The sequence below is a fragment of the Bufo bufo genome, chromosome 4, assembly GCF_905171765.1.
Source record: "Bufo bufo chromosome 4, aBufBuf1.1, whole genome shotgun sequence".
Lineage (NCBI taxonomy): Eukaryota > Metazoa > Chordata > Amphibia > Anura > Bufonidae > Bufo > Bufo bufo.
Genome location: NC_053392.1, coordinates 448,501,877 through 448,521,176, shown reverse-complemented (window position 1 = coordinate 448,521,176; position 19,300 = coordinate 448,501,877). Strand labels below are relative to the sequence as shown.

Sequence of the window (19,300 nt, the reverse complement as noted above, 5' to 3'; positions counted from 1 at the left end):
CCTCCTTGTCACTCTCATTTACTCCCCTTCCTTGTCACTCTCATTTACTCCCCTTCCTTGTCACTCTCATTCCCCCCCACCTCTAATGTAGCGTGGCCGAGCTCTGTTCGGTCCGCGGTACAGGAGCATTTGTTTCCTGTACCCGGCCGGACCGACAGGAAGTGCACACTAAGTGAGCACTTCCTGTCAGTCCGGCCGGGTACAGGAAACAAAAGCTCCTGTACCGCGGACCGAGCAGAGCTCGGCCACACTACATTAGAGGCGCTTCCCTCCTGTGACTGAGTCCCTCTCTTCAGGCTGCGCCCGGGCGGTGCACAATCATATACGCAGCAGCCCGAGCAGTGCGGCAGCCGCCCGGTGTGGGGGAGGGCCCGCCGCTGTACTTAAAAAAAAAAAAAAAAAAAGAAAAAAAAACCTTGCGGCAACGCTTTTTTTTTAAACCGGCGCCCCCTGCTAAATTGCACCCTAGGCGGCTGCCCTGGAGACATGCTATGTAGTCGGTTTGGTCACTGCCTACGAGCACCATCGCCCGTCCTCAGGTAGGTCTGACCAGTGGGACTGTGGAGCAGCACCAGCTCCATATGCAGCAACTTCAGTCTGAAGTCTGTGATGAGCAGTTTTCTTCAGCCGCCAACTAAAGAAATCACCAGCAGGTGGTGGCATACTTAGACTGCACCCTGTAAAATCTATTCCAAAATCCCCTGGACTACTGGGCATGCACCATCTGTGCTGTATGCAACTGCTGCTGCCTTTGTTATGGGGTGACCATTGTCACTGTCACTGCTGCTGCTTCCCCTCCCCACTCTGTTATGGGGCCACTATTGTCCCTGTTACTGCCACTGCTGTTGTACCTGATCTTCCTATTTGCCTTTGTTGACCTCACCATTTCTTCCATCAGAAGAAAAAAAAAAGGATCCTGTGTTTTGAGGATCTGTAAGGCCTCTTTCGCAGTCAGTATTTGGTCAGCATTTTGCATCAGTATTTGATCAGAATTTGTAAGTCAAAAGCAGGAGTGGGTTCAAAACACAGATGAGATGCAAATATTTCCATACATTTTATCTCTGTTTTGGACTCACCCCTGTTTTTTGGCTGACAAATACTGGTCAAATACTGATGAAAAATACTGATCAAATACTGACCGTGTAAAAAAGGCTGCATGCAAGACTTTTTTCCTCATTAACAAAACTGATTTCATACATAAATGGCCAAAACAGATGCAAATTGAGCACAAGGCCTCTTTCACAGGGTCAGTATTTTGCATCAGTATTTGTAAGCCAAAAGCAGTAGTGGGTCCAAAACAGAAGAGATGCAAATATTTCTAGTACATGTTATCTCTGTTTTAGACCCTCTCCTGGTTTTGGCTTTCAATTACTGATCAAATACTGATGCAAAATACTGACCATCTGAAAGAGGCTTTATTGTTGCTCACAATACAGGACTTTATTTGTTTTCTGTTCTGACGAATCTGAAGAATGGAAAAGTAAACAGTGATGTGAACACAGCCTTACTGCTACTGCTGTTAGCCCCCATCCCCACTCTGTTATGGGGTCACTATTGTCACTGTTACTGCCACTGCTGCTGCTTCCATCCTCCACAATTTTTCATGGGGCCACTATTGTCACTGAAACTGCCAGCTCAGTAGCTTCCACCTTCTCCACACTGTCATGGGACCACTATGATCACTGATACTGCTGCCACCCACCCCACTCTGTCATAGGGCCACTATTGTCACTGCTAATGCCACTGCTGCTGCCGCCACCCTCCCCACTCTGTCATGGGGCCAGTACTGTCACTGGTACTGCCACTACTGCCACACTCCCCACTCTGTCATAGGACAACTATTGTCACTGTTACTGCTGCCACCCTCCCCACTGTGTCATGGGGCCACAACTTGAATCTTGGGGCACTGCACGGTTAAGTCCATGGCGGTAAATTAGACCTGACGGTAACAGTGACCTGAATTAAAAAGCATGTGTTTGCACTGCTACAACATGCATTAAAGAGGACCTTTCATGCGATTTTATTAAGGGAGATATATACCTGTACTTGCGGGGTACCCCCTCACTGATGCTGCCACCCTGCTTGATTTTTTTAAAATATGCCTCCTATGCCCCACCGGATTTCTCCTGCTCAGTATGCTATTTAAAAAATCAAGCAGGGTGGCAGCATCAGCGGGGGTACCCTGCAAGTACAGGTATATATCTCCCTTAATAAAAACGCATGAAAGGTCCTTTTTGAAATAACTTCTTTTTTCTCCACTACTTTATTGGCGCTGCCTCCATTTCATTATTTTGTTCCACTAAGGAGCCATTTTGACACAACTCCTGCACAGGCGTGTACAAGTTTTTGGCTTTACTGAAGGGTGCTGTATGCTTTACTTTTTGTTTAACAGAAGGGATTAGCTATGAACCTTGGTGCACTGCACAGTGATGTAGACGGCGATTAACTATGAATGTGGATGCACTAGAATGTAATGCACATAGCGATACACTCTCCTGCACTTTCCCTGCAGCTTAACTTACAAGCCTTCACACTGAGATTGAGCCACCAAGTGGGATGAATATGATTAGGCAGAGTGACCTGGGTATACCTGATTTATTGCGATTAGTTTGTAACAAATAGAATTTCTTGTCGATGTTCGGCGAATCGGCCAAATTGAATTTTTCAACACTTTGCTCATCTCTAGTGGCGAGTTATGCTCCTCCCTTCTCTATCACCTTTTATATTTGCTTTTCTACGTGTAGGATGGATCCATTTTGCATTTTCGACATGTGATAAAAGGTATCAAAGTTGTGGTGGTGTGTAACGTGTGTGTAACGTCATTGTGGCCATCATGTCGTCATATAAGCTGGTGGGAAACCCTAAAATAGAAATTGTGGAGGAGGTACTTTCTGTGGAGGTGCAGTCTGGTGTCTGTGGGTCTGTTAAAGGTGGTCAAAGGTGGTATGGGCAGTGATAGAATAAATATAGGAACCCCACAGGCTGTTTCAGAATAAGTGGATACATCATAAACTGAAAATTGTAACCAACTGCTGTCGTAAAGGTAGTTGTCAGAGTACTCCTTACCAATGGATTGTAAGTTAGGGTGCTGTCCTGAAGACATCATCTCATCCAATAATTTTTACACATTGGATAAATCATAAGATTTGAAAGAATGGAGAGATATGGTTCCAATTGGGGTTGTGTCTCTGTTGGTATTGGTCTTTTTTGTAGCTGGAACAGATGGAGCCAATTCCATTCTATTGGATGTATGAACTTCACTGTGGTAGGAACCTTGATCCACTAACCTTCTGATGGTCCTATTTTTGGGTGGCTATTTGTCACGATCAGTGTGGGAGGGAAACTCCACACTGAACACAGGAGGGAAGGGGAACAGTAACTGGGCCTGGAAACTAGGGAAGAAACAGGTCACCTCCCAGTCAACCCTAATCCGGGCCCTGTCTACCTATCAATATGAATAGACCTTGAAGGTAGGAATATTCATATGCAGGAAATCTAGGCCCTGATTTCCCTATAAGGCCCTGGAATAAGGTAAGGACCAGAAACAACCATTCCTCCCCAGATGTACGAATGGAAGTCTCTGTCTCTGGCCCAGATAGAACAACAGGGAATATAACAAACAAAAACAAATGCGACACCTCACTTCTGTAGAGATGGACGAACAGGAAGACCAGAGACGACCTCACACCAGCTCAGCCAAACCCAAATGAAGCTATCTACCGCATAGTCAGAAGGGTCGGGTCAGACTATAAAGGGTAGAAGTGATGACCACTGAGCAACAACTGAGAAAAGGGAAGTGGTCATTAACCCTATCAACTCTGAAACAAGAGAAATTAAGGAGTCTGTTAGATTCCTCCACGCTCAGCCAGTCTCCCTGATCACCTGGCAGCAGTCATCTGAGGGACCGTGATAGTACCCCCCCCTTCTACGGGTGACCTCCGGGCACCCAGGACCGACCTTATCAGGATGGGCTTTGCAAAAGGCCTTCACCAGACAATTCGCATTAAGATCGGCGGCTGGACCCCACATGCTCTCCTCTGGTCCGTAACCCTTCCAGTGGATGAGATACTGGAGAAATCTATGGAGAACTCAGGAGTCCACAATCATTCTGATTTGAAATTCTAAATTACCGTCCACCATGACAGGAGTGGGAGGCAAGAAGGACAGCTCAACAGGTTTGACACATTTCTTCAACAAAGACTTATGAAATAAGTTATGAATTTTCAAAGCCTGAAGAAGTTCAAGACGGAAGGCTACAGGGTTAACAATGGCAGTGATTTTATATGGAACAATAAATCTTGGGCCCAACTTCCAAGAAGGTACCTTAAGCTTAATGTTTCTTGTGGACAGCCACACAGAATCACCCACTCTCAGGTCTGGACCATTCATACGTCTCCTGTCAGCCACACACTTATACCTGTTGCCCATCTTTTTCAGAATTTTTCAACAAATCGAAGACAAAGAAGAGGAAAATCAATCCTCCTCAGGAATAATGTAAGTTTGAGAACCAGAAATTTGCCAAACTGCAGATGCAATCCATATGCCCCAAAAAACGGCGACTTATCAGTGGACTCCTGTCTACGGTTATTAATGGCAAACTCCGCTAACGACAAGAATGAAGACCACTCCTCCTGGTTCTCCAAAACAAAACATCTCAAGTAAGTCTCCAGATTCTGATTGGTGCGCTCCATCTGTCCGTTCGACTGAGGACGAAAAGCCAAAGAAAAGGACAATTGCACCCTCAGTCGAGTACAGAACGCTTTCCAGATTCTGGAAACAAACTGAGTCCCCCAATCAAAGGGAATGCCATGTAGTTTCATGATGTTATTGACAAACACCTGTACAAGGCATTAGGTAGAGCAGGCAATGCTATAAAATGTACCATTTTGCTAAACCGATCAACTACCACCAGGATCACGTTTTTTTCCGAAGAATTCGGTAAATCAGTGATAAAGTTCATGGACAAATGCGTCCAAGGTCTGGACGGGATGGGTAACGGAAGAAGAGATCCAGAAGGCCGAGTATGTGTCACCTTAGCACAAGCACAGGTACAACAGGCTAACACATAGTCCTCAACACACTTACGCAGCCCCGGCCACCAAAATCTGCGCGTGATGAGATCGATAGTGGATCTACTTCCAGGGTGTCCAGCCAAGACAGTACAGTGATGTTTCTCAAATACCTTGTGACATAAGTCTGAAGGAACAAACAATTTCCCTCGAGGACAAGAGTCCGGTGCATCCTCTTGGGACTCCAACACTTTAGACTCAAGATCAGGATATAAGGCAGATATGACTACCCCTTCAGACAAAATAGGACTAGGATCCTCAGAATTACCCCCCCCAGGAAAGCTGTGCGACAAAGCCTCCGCCTTGACGTTCTTAACCCCAGGGCGGTAGGTGACAATGAAGTTAAATCTGGTGAAAAACAGCGACCATCTGGCCTGCCTTGGATTCAATCATTTAGCCGACTCAAGGTAAGCCAGATTTTTGTAATCAGTAATTACTGTAATAGGATGAATTGCTCCTTCCAACCAATGGCGCCATTCTTCAAAAGCCAACTTAATGGCCAGCAATTCCCTATTACCCACGTCATAATTTCTTTCAGCAGTTGAGAGTTTTTTAGAGAAAAAAACATATGGGTGCCATTTACTAGATGAAAGACCTTGCGACAAAACTGCTCCCACCTCAGATGCGTCAACCTCTACAATGAATGGCTGAGACACGTCCGGTTGCGCCAGAATAGGGGCTGAAGCAAAACATTCCTTTACAGCAGAAAAGGCTTGTAATGCCGCCTCAGACGAAACAGAGAAATCGACCCCCTTCCTAGTCATGTCTGTTAAAGGTTTAAAAACAGTTGAATAGTTCAAGATGAATTACTGGTAGTAGTTGGTGAATCCCAAAAACCGCATAAGTGCTTTCAGATTTTCGCGTCGATCCCAGTCCAACACTGCACGGACTTTCTCGGGATCCATAAGAAAACCTGAGGAAGAGAGCAGTTAAGCCCAGGAATTGCACTTCCTGAACTGCAAAAACACATTTTTCCATCTTCGCATACAATTTATTCTCTCTTAGGATCTGTAACACCTGTCTCACATGATCCTGATAAGTCTCCATGTCTGGAGAATAAATTAATATGTCATCCAGATATACAACAACAAATATACAACAACAAATCTCCCCACCAGATGATGAAAGATGTCATTGATAAAGTGTTGAAAAACCGCTGGAGGATTGATTAACCCAAAAGGCATGACCAGATTCTCAAAATGACCCTCAGGGGTATTAAAGGCCGTCTTCCATTTGTCCCCCTCTTTGATCCTTACCAAATTATATGCCCCCCTCTGATCCAATTTAGAGAACACCTTGGCACAGACAATTTGATTAAACAAATCCAAAATCACTCCACACTGAACACAGGAGGGAAGGGGAACAGTAACTGGTCCTGGAAACTAGGGAAGAAACAGGTCACCTCCTAGACAACCCTAATCTGGGCCCTGACTACCTATCAATATGAATAGATCTTGAAGGTAGGAATATTCATATGCAGGAAACCTAGGCCCTGATTTCCCTATAAGGCCCTGGAATAAGGTAAGGACCAGAGACAACCATTCCTCCCCAGATGGACGAATGGAAGGCTCTGTCTCCGGCCCAGATACAACAACAGGGAATATAACAAACACAAACAAATGCGACACTTAACTTCTGTAAAGATGGATGAACAGGAACACCAGAGATGACCTCACACCAGCTCAGCCAAACCCAAATGAAGCTATCTACCGCATAGTCAGAAGGGTGGGGTCAAACTATAAAGGGTAGAAGTGATGACCACTGAGCAACAGCTGAGAAAAGGGAAGTGGTCATTAACCCTATCAACACTGAATCAAGAGAAATCAAGGAGTCTATTAGATTCCTCCACACTCAGCCAGTCTCCCTGATCTCCTGACACCAGTCACCTGAGGGACCATGACACTATTATGATCATTATCACATTGTTTTTTTTTGTTACAAGAGATTTATTCTCTCGTAAGAGTACATATATGATATATATGGTGACCCCTAGCATGTTCTGATTCAGGATGAGATGAATATTCAGTGGGGCCATAATTGGGAAGTGGCAGACCAATCCCTGCTTTTTCCTCATTTGTAATCAATTGTATCACTTTTATGTTTACCAGCTTTTTTGTTAATTAGTTCATAATCAATTTTTTTAACATCATTTCCAGTGGTTTTGGTAAGGAAATGATAATCTAGGTGATCATGGTATTTATACAAGGTGTGTAATAAGTAATTGATTTTAACTGTAAAGTCATTTCAAATCATTTTCCTTCTTCTAGAATGTGCTGCATTACTCCTGCCGACCATATCTCAAGATAATATTCCCATTTGTTACATAAATGGTGATTTAAATACCAAATGCAGACTCCTGGGGGAAATATTTTTAGACGGATACAAATCAAGAAAACGACATTCAGTGCTCTGTTGTGCTTCAAGTTTCAAAAGATTTTCAAATAACAGAAAGGTATTGGTCATACTTTTAGTCTGTTCTTTAGAATAAGATGTACTCCCGTTCATGGATGGTGTAGAAGAAGAGTTTTTTCCAGTCATCTGTTGATTTCAAGGTATCTAGGGCCTTGAAACTGATCATACTGCAGTTTAGATGCAAGATATATTCCAGATGCGAGGATATAGAATGGTCATAGGTACAATTTGTAAATGTTCCAGAGGCTCAGAGTGTTTCAGAAGCAGAGCTCTTTACTCACATAGGTCATCAGAGATAATGAGATTTGCTGCAGTGTAGGGAAGTGCATCTGCCAGTATAAGGAGGTCATATCCCAGAAAGTAGAAGGATACCCAGCCTAATAAACCAGAAGTCCACCCGGCAAAAACAATCACTTTAATAACAAGAAAAAAACACGACATTGCAAGCACAATAATGCCAATACACCAGTAGGGGGTGGAAGGGCACTGTAGGTATTGTGCTCACATTTTGGAATTGTGCATATTCCAGGTACAACTCATTAGGGCAGGTAGATTGGAAGATCCAGCTGCTACAACGTACCCTGGGCTGACAGGAGAAATTGTATATGGAACCAGGGAAAACAGATAATGGTTTGGCACTGATAGCAGAAGGTACTTCAAGCTGGTCCAGAAGTTGTTTAATGAAGTTTGCCTCTATTAGCTTTGCATTTCAGCACTGAAACAGCACCTTCCTCAGGCCATCCAATTGCACCTGTCTATGTTTTCCCACAAACCTGTTGCAACGCTTCAACACTTTAGAAGTGTACAAATAGGCGTATTTTCCAGCATCACGTGTAGCATATAGTTTGCAAACTGTGTCCAATTATGCATGTTTTTTTTTTAACTATTGAAAATCCTGTTACAAAAATTATATTTTTTACACACTAGTGTACCTAACCTGTTTTATTGGTCTGCCTCACAGTTGCTGCATGTAGTAAAGGCTTTTTTTGTCTGCAACCGATCTGCATTTTTTGTGGGTCGGAAAAGATACGGACAGCACATGCTGTGCAGTCTGCATCTGTACGTCCGTTCCGCGACTCCCGCAAAAAAATAGAACATGTCCTATTATTGTCTATTTTATGGAGAAGGATAGGACTTTTCTATAGATGGCAGGATGTTCTGTTCTACAAAATGGGGAAATGCACACGGTCGGTATCTGTTTTGCAGATCTGCAACTTGTGGACCACAAAAATGATTACAGCCATGTGCATGAGCCCTAATAGTGGACTCTGTTGGTCTGCAAAGCTGTGTCAGACCTAGGGCAAGCTGGGGTAGTCTTTGTCTCCAGAGTGCCATCCGCTATTGTATTAGACTCTGTCCAAGTACACATTTTCAAAAAAAAAATTATGAAAATTGTGTTCTAAAATATATGTTTATCCAAGTTATGTGCCTGACCTAACGTACATTGAATTCGAATCTGTCCAAGGGTCAATTTTTTTTCTTTAAAAAGTAATGCAACTTGTTATCCATAAAAATCCATGTATCAGAATTGTGTGCCTTACCCTAAATGTACATTCTATTGGACAAATGTGAGGTTTCTTTTTAAAAAAAAAAGTAAAGTAAATTGTTTTCCTGCCATATATTGTACTGGACTTTGTCCAACTGAGACATTTTTTTTCTAAAAAAAAATATAAAAAATTGTCTTGTCTTCCAAAAGATCTATATGTAAAAGCAGCATTGGAGTTACCAAAACAGTTGAGTGCCAGCCCGCTCGGCTGTTTCCGTAAGACTGGCCACCTGGGGCCAGCGTCTAGTCCCATCTCACCATGGATACATTCTCTAGTCTTCCAGAAAAATAATTTTCTCTAATGTGCTATACCAAACCATTGCTGTCAAAATTTTGCTTCTAATGTTCACCAACATTGTTTAAAATTTGTCTTGTTTTCACAAAATTTAAAAATGTCACTGAGTTCCTTGTCTTCACCAAAATTGTTTAACATTGTCTAGTCCTCCAAAAAATCCATTCTCCCAGTGTGCTTGCATATACCAAACCATCACCATCTGCAAACTCTGCTTTGTCCAACTGAGAATTTTTGCTTCTGAAAAATTGTCTTGCATTATTTCTTTAAAAAAGCCAGCTGGGCCTTGTACTTCTACAGTATATCACAAAATGCAGAAATGGTGTGCCCCCAGTGCCCCAATGGAAGAAGGCTGAAGATGTAGTCAGGAAAATAAAATATTTAAACATTTTTTTTACAGAAAGCAGGAATAAAACTAAACAAAATGAATTGCCGCAAACATACTTTTTCATCAGGTCTAAGAATTAGGCCATAACCCACACACTGGAAGTTTCCTTTATATAGCCCAGTTATTTGTTTGACTGCTTGGTTTAAGGTCAATGTGCACAAGTTCATAACATTCTTACTTTGTATAAATAATCTCAGTAATGCTGTGTATATCTGCTTTACAATTTCTTCCAAGTGGAGCCATGAATAATGCACACTCATTCAAGAATATAAATAATTCATAATGGTGTATACAAAGCAATTCAATACTTCCGGGTCAACTGTTTAACCCCTTCACGCATTTGGACATAACTGTATGATGAAAAAAAGACATATGGGGAATGTAAAATAATAACTATTTTATGAAGTATCAATATCTGTCTTAAAAGCAGATAAATTCTAGTTTTGAAAATAGCGAATTTTTCCTAATTGTCTGTCTGCAAATTTTGGATTTTTTTTTTATGCATAAAGGTAAAACGTATTAACTCAAATTCAGCACTAACATGAGGTATGATGTGTCACAAGAAAACAGTCCAAAGTTATTTCCAGATAAACTGACACATGTCAGATTTGAAAAATGGGGCTCCAGCATTTGGTCCAAACTGCCTGTCGCTTAAAGGGGTTTTTAATCAGCGATGTGGTAAATAAATAGGATTTCTAGTTCATTTATGTGAAATGAAATGAATTGCTTGGTTTGCTGGTCCACGGTAACAGAACTGCAGCTAAGTCCCCTTTTTTGTAACTGATCCCTGTGACCCTGAACCGATGCCCAGTTCAGCTGGTGGTAAGATTGCAGAGTTGTGCCATTCTAGGTGGTGCGTCTCTATCAGCTGTGGCAGGGCATGTGGGGAAATGAGAACTGGAAAGGCCAACTACGTGTTCATATCTCCCAGGTCAGAGAGCACAGAGCGTTCCCCATGGAGCTATAAGCCAGTGCACGCATGTCTTGGGGGCCAGTGAATTTGAGCCGTCCTCAAGACGAGGCAGGGGAAACAATCATTTTAAATGGTGACCAAACTTCGGAGGCTGAAGTTAATGGGCTATTATTTAATAATACCTATTAAATAATAATGACAAAGATAGATAACTACTGTAAGGGAGATTATGCAGTATATGCCCCATTTCATATTAAAGGAATATTAGGATAATCATTGAAATTTTTTTAAATGTAAATGTATCGGTCTAAATTAAAAAATATATATTACAGAAGTCCCCAATGCAATGATCAGTTACAAAAAAAGTAGACTTGGGTGCAGTTCTGTTACCACGCTATTAGTTTCTTTTCAGATAAATGAATTGAGCATTTTTTTTATTTACTGCATAGCTCATTATTCCCTTTCAGCTTTGGTTGAACCAAGCGTTTCTTTTTGTTGGACCCCGCTGCCTCAGATGTCGCAGAAATTCCACATTCGAAGCCAGTCAAATAATCGCGGACATGGGAAAGCAAACAGGCCAATCAAAGCCTCTCCTCCTCTCCCTTCCAAGCTTCTATGGAACACCGAAAATGCAGCCAATAGTGAAGTACCGTCATGCAAATTGGAATAAAACTGGTTTCATTATACTCACAATATACAGGTATAAACGAGCAATGTACAAAGGATCAATCACCCTACCCGGGTTTCGCTCAGTCGAGCTTCGTCAGGGATATTCATCCCGCCCCTTCCAGGGCGGTCTTATAAGGGGTCAGGTTGGTTCACACCCACCTCCCCGCTCACACATAATCCAAATCATTATAAAATTTAATATTTAAAACATCCAGTAATATAAATACATATCCATCAATACCATGTCAAATACATAAAAATTATAAATACATAAAAGCAAGGACATTTCACATTAAGCTACCATATATCGATACATAAACTTCTACACCAATCTTAGACCACACGTATCACACTGCAACCAATTTCATTCTACTCCTTCTACGTCATTTAACACATGACCACATTACTCCTATCCACCTTCTTTCTCTGATGTACATCCTAACCAATCACAGGTTACACATTCCTTGGACCGCCCTTCTCCATTCATAAAAACGGCAACTCCCCCACATCACATGATATTATTCAGCCAATTCAATCCTACACTCTCGAAGGTCCTAGATCAACAGGGTAAACTACATCATTCAGGTAAGGCAAGGTTTTAAATCAAATTCAGCGTTCAGACCTCTTGGCTGTAGCGTTCCCATTCTGTATATCCATTCAACCTCCCGCTTGTTTATCTGTTTAACTCCATCTCCTCCGCTCTAATATGGTTTAACCTGTTCCAACCCCACAAAAAATAGGCCCCTTGGATTTTTTTGGTGCACCATTTTAAAGTGCATCGAAACACTGTAGGTTTCCAGCCCCTTCTTAATGTTCCTCACGTGTTCCTGAATTCTTACTTTGAGCTTCCTTAGGGTCCGTCCCACATATTGGAGGCCACACGGGCACTCCAACATGTAAACAACTCCTACACTCTCACAGGTGATCTGCCCTTTAACCTTTATATCCATGTTTTTTTCATTTGAGTGAGCAAATTAAGTGTTCATTTTCTTATCTTCCCTTTTTCGATTTCTACATGGCAAACAAAACCCACACCAGCTAAACTTATTCCCTTTTATTATTTTCTCTTGGTGATTGGAGCTATGCACTAATTTAGTACGTAGACAGGGTGCCTTTTTGAAAATCACAACAGGTTGCTGTGGAATATCCTTCCCTAGCACAGGATCATTTTTCAAAGTGGACCAGTTCTTCCTAATCGCACCCTTTATCAAGCGTGCTTGCGGGTTAAAAAGGAGAAGCAAAAATCTTTCTCAGTCTCCGCCTTTTTCCTTTCTTCTCTTTTTTCTTCCTCTACCACCCTGCTGCATTGGGCTAATTCCTCTACCTGATATCCTTTTTCCATGAACCGTTCTATAATGATCTCACTTTGTGTTCTAAAATCCTCCAGTTTGGTACAATTTCTAAAGACCCTTTTTATTTGCCCCTTAGGAATGTTTTTCAACCACGGTGTGTAGTGACAGCTGGAGGAATCTATATAGCCGTTGACATCCGCCTCTTTAAAGAACGTTTTCGTTTTAAGCTGATTATCTTCAACAAAGTGTCAGATCCCAAAAATTTATGGAAGTGTCACTAACTGTGCTGGTGAAGGATAAATTCCACTGGTTGTCATTTAACCCTTTAATAAATTCTAGCAGGCCCTGCTTCTCCCCCTTCCATAGAACCAGACAATCATCGATAAATCTCTTCCACACTATTACCGTATTTTTCGCTTTATAAGACACACTTTTTTCCCCCCAAAAGAGGGGGTAAATGACAGTGCGTCTTATAAACCGATGGTTGACTTTTTTTTTACAGGGCTGACACTGATATATCGCCCGCCGCTATGCTGCACAGCGTGGCCGGCGATACGGTACATCAGTTACAGTGCGGGGAGGGAGGAGGGGCCGGAGGCAACTAACAGCGGGCCCGGTGCAGTCACTGTATTACACCGAGCCCCGCGCACAGAAGTCTCTTTGTATGTAAAATCTTTCATTATTCCTGAATCCATCGCTCTCCTATTGATAAACTAGCCTAATCGCCTGCATCAGTACTCACTATGAATGTAGCTTGCGGTCCCTCCGGCGCATGACTTCATCCTGCTCCTGCTACATTAATGAAGTGGGAGGAGCGTGACTGACTGAGTGACGTCAGTCACACGCCGACCGGACCTCACGCTACATTCATAGTGAGTACTGATCCAGGCGATTAGGCTAGGTTATCAATAGGAGAGCGATGGATTCAGGAATAATGAAAGATTTTACATACAAAGAGACTTCTGTGTGCGGGGCCCGGTGTAATACAGTGACTGCACCGGGCCCGCTGTGAGTTGCTTCCAGCCCCTCCTCCCTCCCCGCACTGTAACTGATGTATCGCCGGCCACGTTGTGCAGCATAGCGGCCGGCGATATATCAGTGTCAGCTAGTTTATCAAAAGGAGAGCGATTGATTCAGGATTAAAGATTTTACATACAAAGAATAAAGTACTGTAATGCTGTGAAACATAGGGCCATGAGGGGGACCAGCATAAGATGCTATATGTGTGTCATCCACACATATAGCATCTTATCCTGGCCCCCCTCATGGCCCTATGTGTCACAGCACACATCCCCCATAACAGTGCATTATCCATAGATCCCCCCCATAACAGTGCATCATCCACAGATTCCCCCCCCCCCCCATAACAGTGTGTCATCCACAGATCCCCGATAACAGTGCGTGATCCACAGAGCCCCATAACCGTGTCATCCCCAGACCATTAGTTAAAAATCCACCAAAAGCACACCTTTTGGTTCAAAATATTATTTTTCTTATTTTCCTCCTCAAAAACCTAGGTGCGTCTTATAATCAGGTGCGTCTTATAAAGCGAAAAATACGGTAATTCTCCAGCTTCCGTGATCCTATTTAATACAGGCTTGATGGTCACACTTTCCCAGAACCCCATGAATATATTAGCGAAACTGGGGGCGAATTTCGCCCCCATTGCTGTGCCAGTCCGTTGCAGATAATATTGCTCCTTATACCAGAAATAATTATAACTCAAACAAAAATCCACACACTCAAGAATAAAACTCTCCTGCTGTCCTATCATTACTGGACTCCCCTTTTAAAGGCCTCTATACACTAATTTTCTTTATTTTTTGGAAAAAATTTTGATTTCTCCCTAAGTTGGGTATGTACAATATTGCCTTCCTCCTCAAAATTTCTACATGGAGCCTGATTCGTTAAACAATATTTGGCGATATTCAACTTACGCACAAATTTATATCCCCCTGCTTTTTTGGGGGGTTGGACTTGTGTTTCTTTCCCCCTCGCTTTCCTCTGCATGACTTCTTTTCTGTGGGGTACCCTGTGTCCCTATTACAGTTCTTTGGACGACCCTCATTGCCTGGTGGGGAAAATTTTATTTATCTGAAGTACAGCTATGCTCCGCATTCGGCAGTTCCCTATCTTCTATTCTATTCACTTGTTCGACTTGTTGGGGAAACTTCCCCGAATTCTCATAATTCCTAAAGTGTGAGGGGTTGGAGTAGTTTCTTCCACCATAATAGTTATTCCGTCGGGGAGGGTAATAACCTCCTTGCTGCGGGGGGTAATGATTCCTATTATAATTAAAATTTCTATAGTGTTGTGGTCTATATTGCCCATATGGGGCTCCACGATATTCAGAATTCTGATAGGTATAGATCCATGGTTGCGGTCTATAGGCATTATAACCCTCCCTCTGATTATACCTATAGTCATCCTCTCTTTCTTTATATCCCTTATAATAATAATTATTATTTCCTGTCACCTTTGTTTGCAAATTCCTTTGGTTACCCGTGCTATATTCCTGAGTCGGTAAACCGACATCCTTATCCTCTGGCTTCTCTATTGTGGTTTTCTGTTCCTCCATTTTTATCTTCCACTTATAGATTCTATTATTTTTATAATCATTACATGTTTTAAAAAACTTTTTCTGCTTTTTCATAATCACATCTTTCTCAACTTTCATTATAACATTTTTACTTTTCTCACATAACAAAGCATACTCTTCCTGATCCTTAAAAGGTTCCAGTTTGTTCTGCAGAGAATCTATATTAGCTTTAATCATTTGCTATTTATTTTTCCTCTTTGAAATAATAAACCGCATGGCTCTAAAGCCGCAATCATTCATTAATTGCTCCCATTCTCCTAAATCACCTGGGTCATCTGAATTCAATGGTAATTGCCACCTCAGACCTTCAGGAATTTTTCCTTCACAAAGGTATTTTTCCAGAGATGCAATGTCCCAGGTGATTCGGAGTTCCTTAATCAGGTCCCGCTCCAGATCAGAAAAGAGGACCTCCAGCATATTATTCGTTTTTAAATCCTCCTTTACAGAGAAAGCGGTTTCTATATCAAACATCAGGTTTGCTCTAAAATCAAATCCGCTATTAGGCAACATACTTTTTGAGGCTTTTTTACTATTATATAAATTGGTTGAACCAAGCACCTAGCACAAAGTCTGGCAGTGGTTGTGTGGTTTTTCAGTAAGAAATAGCTAAAATGCTACTATTATCTATTGTAAACGGTGGATCCCGTGTTATATATATATATATATATATATATATATATATATATACTGAGAAGTGATTGCAACACTTCAGGAAGTGGAGCCTATTATTAGGCTTAGGCTACTTTTACACTGGTGTTTTGGCTTTCCGTTTGTGAGATCCGTTCAGGGCTCTCACAAGCGGTCCAAAACGGATCAGTTTTACCTTTAATGCATTCTGAATGTAGTTTTGGGTCATTGGAGTGGAGATAGCACTTTGAGTTAGGTTGGTGGTTGCTTTGTTTGTTTTTACATATATTTACAATTTCACAGTTAATTATTTTGTTTTCTGTGCGGTGTGTTTCTGATGCATATTAGACCTGTAAATATATATTTTTCCCTGTCAGCAGAGCAGGAGTAATGACACTGTATCAGCTGTAGCCTATAATAGACTTCAAAGGATCATGTGATAAATCACATAACCCAGTGGGTTTGAAGCCTGGACTACACTGTGACTTTTTGTAGAACTACTGAAAATTTTTAAATATTGTGTGATAACTGCAGTCCACAAGATTACACACAACCGTATGCAATTTTTTGGACTGCAGCTGTGGTTATAGTTAAAATCAGTAGCGCTACATAAAAGCCACAGTGTAGTCCTAAGGATTATACTACTGTATTGTGTATACTTCTTATTGAAAAAAATCTATTAATCTCATAAATCAAATCTACTGTACCTTGGTCTTTTAGTATCTTTATCTAACTATAAATATTCTGTTCATTTTTGTGATTTTTATTTTTTTACCAGTTTCTAAGAGTGGATCAAGACAAGGACAAAGAATGTAATTTGGATTGTGCAGGCTCTCCTTCCAAACTTCTGTGTGCATCCGATGGCAGAACGTTCCTTTCCAGGTGTGAGTTTCAACGAGCTAAATGTAAAGATTCTCAGTTGGAGATTGCATACAGAGGAAATTGTAAAGGTAAACCAATATTTTTTTGTATATTTTATTAATACAGTTAAAATTGCGGGCTTGTATATTTGACTTAGAAAATATGGTATTTATAATTAATTATCTCTAGAAATGAGCAAATCGATTCTAAACAAATCAAATTAGGAGAATCACATGACCCTGGGTGTGGTCCTGGACAGCAGGCTTGTCCATAATGACTTGTAGTCAGCCTTAGGCCTCTTTCACACGGGCGAGTTTTCCGCGCGGGTGCAATGCGTGAGGTGAACGCATTGCACCCGCACTGAATCCGGACCCATTCATTTCTATGGGGCTGTGTATATGAGTGGTGATTTTCACGCATCACTTATGCGTTGCGTGAAAATCGCAGCATGCTCTATATTGTGCGTTTATCACGCAACGCAGGCCCCATAGAGTGCGGATGCGGTGCAATTTTCACGCATGGTTGCTAGGAGACTATCGGGATGGAGACCCGATCCTTATTATTTTCCCTTATAACATGGTTATAAGGGAAAATAATAGCATTCTTAATACAGAATGCTTAGTACAATAGCGCTGGAGGGGTTAAATTTAAAAAAAAAAAAAATTTAACTCACCTTAATCCACTTGCTCGCGCAGCCCGGGTTCTCTTCTGTCTTCTTCTTTGATGTGTACAGGAAAAGGACCTGTGGTGACGTCACTCCGGTCATCACATGGTCCATCACCATGGTAAAATATCATGTGATGACTGGAGTGACGTCACCACAGGTCCTTTTCCTGTACACAGCAAAGAAGAAGACAGACGAGAAGCCGGGCTGCGCGAGCAAGTGGATTAAGGTGAGTTAAAAAAATATTTTTGTACTTATTGTACTATGCATTCTGTATTAAGAATGCTATTATGTTCCCTTATAACCATGTTATAAGGGAAAATAATACAATCTACACAGCATCTAACCCAAACCCGAACTTCTGTGAAGAAGTTCGGGTTTGGCTACCAAACATGCCGATTTTTCTCACGCGCGTGCAAAACGCATTACAATGTTTTGCACTTGCGCGGAAAAATTGCGCATGTTTCCGCAACGCACCCGCACCTTTTCCCGCAACGCCTGGGTGAAACCAGCCTTAGTCTACTATCACATCTGTGCTTTCCCTTTTCACTATTGAGATCCGTCATAGAATCTCGATAGCAAGGGAAAACGCTTCAGTTTTGTCCCCAATCATTGCCAAGGGGGACAAAACTGAACTGAACGAAACAGAATTCACCAGAAAGCATCCCGTTCCGTTTGGTTGCGTCCCCATCGTGGACAGAAAAACGCATAACTCACAATGCAAGTCAAAGGTGACCGATCAGTTTTCTGTGTCACAATAGAAAACAGATCCGTCCCCCAATGACTTTCAATGGTGTTCATGATGGATCCATCATGCTATGTTAAAGATTATACAACCGGATCCATTCATTGCGGATGCAGACGGTTGTATTATCGTGACGGAAGCGTTTTTCGCTGATGCATGACAGATCCATCAAAAACAAGTTGTGAAAGTAGCCTTAGCCAATCAGGAGGGCATATATTAACATGAGTCATTTAAAGATTCCAAGTAGAGAAGTCATGTGTACTCTTAGCTTTTACATTGACAGGACATCTGTCAGAGAGACAGCTACTAAATTCTCCTCCTTTGATGCACAATACAGTTAATTTAGGGTCAAACAGGAACGGTAATAGGTTTTAGCAAGGGAAAGGATAGGGTTAGTGTGTCTTTTAATGTGTCTTTTACTGGGCTACAGACATTTCTATCTACTGAGGCTCTGGTTGCACTGCACATCAATATTTAAAGCTATAGTACTCAATTACTACTACATCCTCTTGATGGGCATGGCCATCCTTACCACTCCATGGCTCCTGGTCTCTGGCAAGGCCTATATGGAGTAGCACAACCCACTTCCTGCTGTGCCCATAAGGTGCACACATGTTTTTCCCCTGGCTCATAAAGGCCCAGGGCACATGCTGCCTAATCTTCTCTAGTCAATGGCTGCCTGAGCTATAGGTTCTAGTTCTCTAGTGTACTGCAAAGATGCGCTGTTTCTCATTTTCCTGTGTACTGACTTCTTCCTGATCTCTGGATCTGACTCTTCACTGCTTGACCTGACCTGTGCCTGTTCTGTGTTCTGACCCTGGCCTGGAAGCCCTGTCCCTTTTTGTATGTTTTATTGGATTGCACAAATTCTGCCTTCTCCAACCTCAGCATATTCCTGACTATGATTTTGCCTGATGCTTTGGTGCTCTGCATAGGTGTCTCTTGACCTCCAATGGTCAGCAGTCTACTGAACAGAGACCACCTCAAGAATTAGTGGCCTAATGGTTCCCCTGCAGCGGAATTCAGATCTAGGTATAGGGGTTAAAGGGTGAAGACCAGGGGGACCACCTAGCACCATAAAGAGTAGCCCCAAGACAAATATGTTCAGTAGACAGTGTATCCACATCTGCTTTGTTACAGTGTAGGAGTCAACTAGCAGTTTAATTAGCCTAGAAAAATCATAAATGCACTGGCTTATGCATTGTAGTTGCACTGGACTGTGT

The 19,300-nt window shown here is 42.0% G+C and overlaps 1 protein-coding gene across 1 annotated transcript in view; it reads left to right on the top strand.

Annotated features, from left to right (window-relative positions):
• Positions 1 to 19,300, top strand: part of SMOC2 (SPARC related modular calcium binding 2) — a 500,318-nt gene that overhangs the window by 88,568 nt on the left and 392,450 nt on the right. Inside the window, exon 2 of the mRNA XM_040429405.1 lies at positions 16,586 to 16,757. Within this exon, the coding sequence (XP_040285339.1) occupies positions 16,586 to 16,757 (172 nt within the window). The remainder of the gene's footprint in view (positions 1 to 16,585; positions 16,758 to 19,300) is intronic.